This window comes from Engraulis encrasicolus, chromosome 21 (genome assembly GCF_034702125.1).
Source record: "Engraulis encrasicolus isolate BLACKSEA-1 chromosome 21, IST_EnEncr_1.0, whole genome shotgun sequence".
NCBI lineage: Eukaryota > Metazoa > Chordata > Actinopteri > Clupeiformes > Engraulidae > Engraulis > Engraulis encrasicolus.
The window spans coordinates 9621121-9627837 of record NC_085877.1 but is presented as its reverse complement, the minus strand read 5'-3'; the positions used below and the strand labels follow the sequence as shown (position 1 = coordinate 9627837).

Genomic DNA, 6717 nt, shown 5'->3' with positions numbered 1-6717 from the left:
AACAGCTTCAAATATATTGTCTCCGCCCAGACTAGTTAACGTATGAAACGCGGTAAAAAAATAAATATCACCTTAATTGTATTTTTTTTTCCATACACGTTTTCTACCCATGCTTTTTTGTGTACTAGGACATGTTTGGCGCCGTTAGAAAGGTCTGCTCCTTCTCTTTTAAGTAGTGTGCATGTTATATCGCCACAGTTTAGTGTTTAAACGCGACGTTTGAAGTAGAGTGGGCACTTCTCCTTCAACAGCAGAACAAGTTTTCAAGCGAATCCCCATTTAGATGAATGTTACTTGCGTCATCCATCAGTTTAAATCAGTGTCTTACCTTTAAGCTGACTTGACCACAAACAATCTTCCAATAATCCACTTTGTTTACAGACATAGCCAGTAAATTGCCATGCATTTCGCCAGCATGCATGCACAAGCTCATTGACTGAAGCAGTGCAACTGAACGGTAAAAAGTAGGAAACACACCAAATCAACCCGGATCATTTTTTATACTTAAATTGCACCTCTGTATCATATTTTAACTTTGTTGTAGGAATTTTACTTTTAGAAAAATGACCATTCAAAGTACAGTAGGCTACATACATGCACCCACCAGAATAAAGCTTCCAGTCACTAGTTAAGGGTATATATAGAACGAATCTACTCTTTATTATTATATAGATAGTTCAATACAGTTATTTCTTTGAACTTTCCCATCATCCATGTTGCAGTAAGTGGCCTGCAGGGTAGGTAAAGTGGTCTGCTACGTATGTAATGGGTTTGGCCTGAATAAAAAAATAAGAAAAGACGGTCAGGCCACCGGGCAAATGCCCGGTATGCCCTATGGCCAATCCAGCGGTGGTTCGTCCACTTCGGAACCGCAATCTCGCAGCCTCGTCAACACATCGGTTCGGCAATGAAAGGCACAATATGAGACCGCTAGCCCAACGCTACCGCACTGTATTGAGGCTTCGGGAGGATGGTTTACTTACGTTCCACGCCACACTCTGCTATAGTTGGCCTCTGTTACAAAAGCAAGAAAATAATAAAAACAAATAAACAAAAATAAACAAATCTGTATATGAGCTTGCGCAGTCAGAAACAAATCACAGTTGTGGAAGGCATTAGGATGGATTTATTTCAGTGACTGCTGCGGCACTGTCAGGGGTGGTCCTAGGGGAAGGCCGATTGGGCAATTGCCCTGCGCAACACCCATGAGGGGGCGACACCATTGCAAAACTCCGTCCCTGACGACATCACGCAAATTAGCGCTATTAACATGTTATTACCACGCCAATGTCAAACTATTGGACATGGTATTAGCATATATCAGGTGTTATAGGCCTTTTTTGCATTTGCATTTTTTGCCCTTTTTTTCCATCGGGAGAGGGGAATCATTGTAGGATCGCCACAGGTCACTTTCTGTTCACTTCACAATAACGCGGTCACACGGACAAATTCAAAGTCATGACGTTGCCAGCCCTCAGCTTCAGACGTAGCCTAGAAAAATCATCGCCATCCATCTAGCCAATCACAGACCAGTCCTCAGTCACATGATCCCATGGCATCATCAGTGTCTGGGCTTCTTGATTGGCCGCGTGGAGGGTCGTAGTTCGTCGGGGCCGTGGGCGAAGGGGCACTGCGGGCCAGGGAGGGGGCAGCCGTGAGGGTGGTGGGCATGGAACCAGCACAGACGAGTCTTCACGGCGCCATCAGGTGGTGAGGCCAGGGGTTTACGCTTAGTGGCGTCACCTCCTAGTAGTAGTAGTAGTAGTAGAGGTAGAGCAGTAGAGGAAAGAGAATAGAGGAGATACTTTATTGACCCTGAAGGAAATGAAGTAGTGAAGTTGCAGATACACACAACAGGCACTAAAACATTTACACATTTACACAGCATTTTCACTAATAAAAGGCACAATCTGTGACTATTTCCTCTCCCAGTTCTCAAAAGAGGGGACAGTATTCAATAAACAAATTAGGTTGATTGTGTATGCAGTGCACTACACCTCAAGATGACACAAATATCACAAATTGTGCCTTTAAATCAGGGATGTCAAACTGAAATTCACAGGGGGCCAAATAAAAATCTGGCATGAAGTAGTACCGTAGACCGAACACGACACAAATAAAAAAAAAGTGCATTCATGCAGTGTGATGTCAACTTACTTGGTGTTGTTGTCTTCACTTTTATTCTTTACATTATTGTATTTCAATTGTGCACTTCATGAGAGTGTGAACTTTATGAACATAAAGATGAATGTCCGCACACTTGCTCCCGTGTTGCTTTTCTATTATTTTTCCCAATTGGAAAATTAATAATTAATGTACGTATATGTATACACATTATTATTTTCCCAAAAGACCCCGCAGGCAAGATTTTGCCCCCCCGAGACTGAATTTGACATCCCTTCTTCAAATTAATAATTGTACGTCCCCCTCCGTGTGTGTACCTGTCCCCATGGATGCCCCTCCTCTTCCTCTTCTGGCCCCTCCCCTTCTGGCTCCTCCTCGGCTCAACACCGCGGCCCTCCAGTCCCGGATATACACCCGTCCTCCCTCCACTGACGGAGAGATGGAGAGACAGCAAGGAAAAAGAGAGAAAGAGAGAGAAGGGGGGTGGGGTGTCATTTTTTAAATATTACATTTGACGTTTGTAATGAATGCCTCCGCATTGTAGACAGTAATGTTGCCAGCTTTTTATTTATAGCTCAGATTGAGAGGGAAAGATGGGAGAGACAGAGAGTGAGAGAGAGAAGCAAAAGGAGAGAGAGAGCGAGAGAGAGAGAGAGAGAGAGAGAGAGAGAGAGAGAAAGAAAGAGAGAGAGAGATGAAAAACAAATAAATAAAACAGAACGAGGAACCCACCAAGCCCTACAAAATGAAAAGGAGGTGGGAGACACAAAGAGAAGAAAAGAGGAGGAAGACAGGAAAAGAGGAGAACGAAAAGAAAAGAAAGAGAAGAAATGAAGGTTAAGAAAGATGTTAAGAAAGAAAAACAGATGGGGGGGATGAAGAGAAAGAGAAAAAGCAAACAGTAGAGAAAGGAAAAAGAGGGTAGGAGCAGGGACGGATTGTGATTCCATGGGCCCCTAGGCCAGACAACAAGAAAGGCCCCCCCTCCATGGGTGTTCATAGTTTACAAAAAGATTCAGGGGTATTAGACCAGATGTTAGAGAGTTATTTGTTGTTGGGGGTTCACGGGTTTCAGTTGCAATTTTTAAAGCAATATTATAGGAGAATGGGAAATGTAGAGGCTTGGGCTTCATGGCTCCCTTGACTCATGTGGGCCCCAGGGCCCGGGCCCCGTAGACCCGTGCAGTAATGCATCCTTGGGTAGGAGGAGTAAGAGAGAGAGAAGGCCAGTGGAAGAAACGAGGGAGGAGAGAATGGAATAAAAGAGGGGGTGGGAGGAGAGAGTCATCATCATTGACCCAAAAGAGCCAGACAGAGAGAGAGAGAGAGAGAGAGAGAGAGAGAGAGAAAAAAAAAGAGAGAGAGAGAGAGAGAGAGAGAGAGAGAGAGAGAGAGAGAGAGAGAGAGAGAGAGAGAGAGAGAGAGAGAAAGAAAGCTGGAGTGAGGGGGAGGAATGCGAACAAAGACATGAACAGCCATGCGTTGTGCTAGCACCTATATTTAGCCACCGAGGCCACAGAAGTGTGTGTGTGTGTGTGTGTGTGTGTGTGTGTGTGTGTGTGTGTGTGTGTGTGTGTGTGTGTGTGTGTGTGTGTGTGTGTGTGTGTGTGTGTGCGCGCGCACATAAATGCACGTGCATTTAGATGTATATGTGTGAGAGTGTGTGAGAGTGCTTTTACAGGTTGTCCATTGAGTCCACAGAAGTGTGTGTGTGTGCATGCGCCTGCATGAATGCATGTGCATTTAGACAGGGTTCATACACTTTTTCACAATTTTTTTTCCAGGACTTTTCCATGACTTTTCCAAAACCTTTTTCTGAATTTCCAGGACCGAAAAACCAATGACCAATCGCGCGCGGGGGGTGGGGGCGTATTAGGCTATATTACAGGCTATATTATGTAGCCTATATTATAAATATGTAATTACTGTATATATTTATACTATAGACTATGGCATATTATATTATATATTACATAGCCTATATTACAAATATGTAAACAATAAACATATTCATACTATAGGTTATCTTTTACTACAAGCTATAAGCAACCATTATACTTCATGTTGTATTACATTAATTCTGCTATTATTCACCAATGTTATATAATTTGCTTGTCTAATGTACAGTCAGAAATGAAAATGAATAGGCCTAGGCCAGCCTATAGCAAATTAGGTCGTGAAATCATCATGAAGACACATTTGTATCAACATGCTCTCTATGGAGATGGATAAATGCTCATCCTGCCCAAGTAAGAAATCATAGGCCTGCCTAGGCCTACTACACCTGCCTAAGCACAACAGTCCAAAGCTCCTGTAAGAATGATAATGTTGTCATTTGTTGTGGTCGTTGCTGGAGCAAAAAAAAAAGAAAGAGAGAGAGACTGCACTGTTCGTGGCATAGTTCTAGTCTGACGCCCACTCAAGGAGATGCTAGGGTGAGTTTCATTTTGTGTTACAACGATCTGCCACAGATGACTTTTTCAAACTCTAGTCACGCTGCCGTTTATACCGTATTTCAAAACAGGCGCGTCATGCAGACATTGGTAATCGTTTGGCTCGCGGTCAGCTGCACATAGACTACTGTACGGATTTCATGTAATCTTTCAGCACACTGGACAAGTTCACTCGCAGGCAGCAGGTGCATTGCTTATCAATATCAAAATCTCGGGGCTTACCGAAAGCATAAAGGTTCGCTTGGTGCCCTATCTGGCAAATTAAACCAAGACCAAACAGGTCTTAGGATTGTATTCCTTTTGACACTAGCTACGTTTTAATGGAACCGATAAATATTTTAAAACGCGTATAACTGCTAACCTGTTAGTAGCTGAGGAGGTAACCGCCTGCTGTATCTTGCCCTTCAGGTGGCTAACAAGTGCCGCTGCTTCGCCCATATCGGACGGACACATCACAACTTTCGTCCTCTCCGGCTCCTCTCCGCTCCGGTTGATCATCTTTTCAGAAAGTTAAGCCGCGCATTGTTGAAGTAACACTTCGCGACATGCTGTAATATCGTACAGAACCACATTTCTTTTCTAGGATTAGAGCTATGATCACCTCTCACCACCACGCACACTACAACTAGCTCGCGCGTTACGAGGCGGGTTGCCAGGTGTGACTGATTTCTAGCGCCAAAAACGCTTGAAACCCGCCTGGAGCCATTACAACATGCGTTATTTGAAACCCACTCAATTTGGCAACACATGGTTAGGCAGACGCAGCCTGCACTAGACAACATTTCCACGAGAACTCGGACATTTAGATTTTATTACGCCGTGGCATCAACTTCATAAAGATAATTGATGAAACACTACATGGATTTCCATGACTTTTCCAAAACTTTTGACCAAAAATACGTTTTCCATAACTTTTCCAGGCCTGGAAATTTGAATTTTCAAATTCCATAACTTTTCCAGGTTTTTCATGACCGTACGAACCCTGTTTAGATGTGTGCGTGCTTGTGTGTTTGTTGGAGAAAGTGTGTGTGTGAACGCTTTCATACACATGCATTGTGTTAGTGTAAGAGTAATTGCATGTGTGTTTTTGAGGGGCGTTTATATGGTAATGCAAGTGTGTGTGTGTGTGTGTGTGTGTGTGTGTGTGTGTGTGTGTGTGTGTGTGTGTGTGTGTGTGTGTGTGTGTGTGTGTGTGTGTGTGTGTGTGTGCACGCATTTATGTAAGGGTTGTGTTCATGTGATTGTGGGGCCATTTGTGTACACAAACATATACACACACAAGCGTGTGTGTGTGTGTGTGTGTGTGTGTGAGTGTGTGTGTGAGTGTGAGTGTGAGTGTGTGTGTGTGTGTGTGTGTGTTTGCATACAAATGCATGTAGTGTGTTGTGTACGTGTGTGCTTGTGGGCATGTGTGTTTGTGTGCGAACGTGAATTAGTGTGTGTGTGTGTGTGTGTGTGTGTGTGTGTGTGTGTGTGTGTGTGTGTGTGTGTGTGTGTGTGTGTGTGTGTGTGTGTGTGTGTGCGCGCATAAACTCCCAGGTGCAAATGTAAAGGATGCCACCTACCTCAGAACATCTGCTATGTGTTTATGTGTGTGCGTCTGTGTGTGTGTGTGTGTGTGTGTGTGCGTGCGTGTGCGTGTGTGTGTGTGTGTGTGTGTGTGTGTGTGTGTGTGTGTGTGTGTGTGTGTGTGTGTGCGTGCGTGTGCGTGTGTGTGTGTGTGCTTAAACACCTGGTGGTTGTTTTTCAGGAAATGAAACTCCCTCGTTCTTAAGCCTCACTTGCAACTCTGTGTGTGTGTGTGTGTGTGTGTGTGTGTGTGTGTGTGTGTGTGTGTGTGTGTGTGTGTGAGAGTGTGTGTGTGTGTGTGTGTGTGTGTGTGTGTGTGTGTGTGTGTGTGTGTGTGTGTGTGTGTGTGTGTGTGTACCTCTGAAGACCTGGTGGTTGTTTCGGAGTAGCGTCTGTAGGCCTCCACACTCACTCTTCAGCCTCTGCAGCTCTGACGCATCCAGCAGCTCAGCCACCTCACGGATAGACAGACTGCCTGGAGGACGGAGAGAGAGAGAGAGAGAGAGAGAGAGAGAGAGAGAGAGAGAGAGAGAACAAGAGCATGAAAAGAAAGAGAGTGTGAGAAGAAAAA

General features: G+C 44.4%; 1 protein-coding gene across 1 annotated transcript in view; it reads right to left on the bottom strand.

The window, feature by feature from the left end:
* Positions 1–627: 627 nt before the first annotated feature.
* Positions 628–6717, bottom strand: part of trmt44 (tRNA methyltransferase 44 homolog) — a 45218-nt gene continuing 39128 nt past the window's right edge. The window contains exons 10-12 of the mRNA XM_063187524.1: positions 6505–6621; positions 2442–2552; positions 628–1746 (exon numbers count right to left, since the gene is read on the bottom strand). Of these exons, the coding sequence (XP_063043594.1) occupies positions 1562–1746; positions 2442–2552; positions 6505–6621 (413 nt within the window). The 3' untranslated portion in view covers positions 628–1561. The remainder of the gene's footprint in view (positions 1747–2441; positions 2553–6504; positions 6622–6717) is intronic.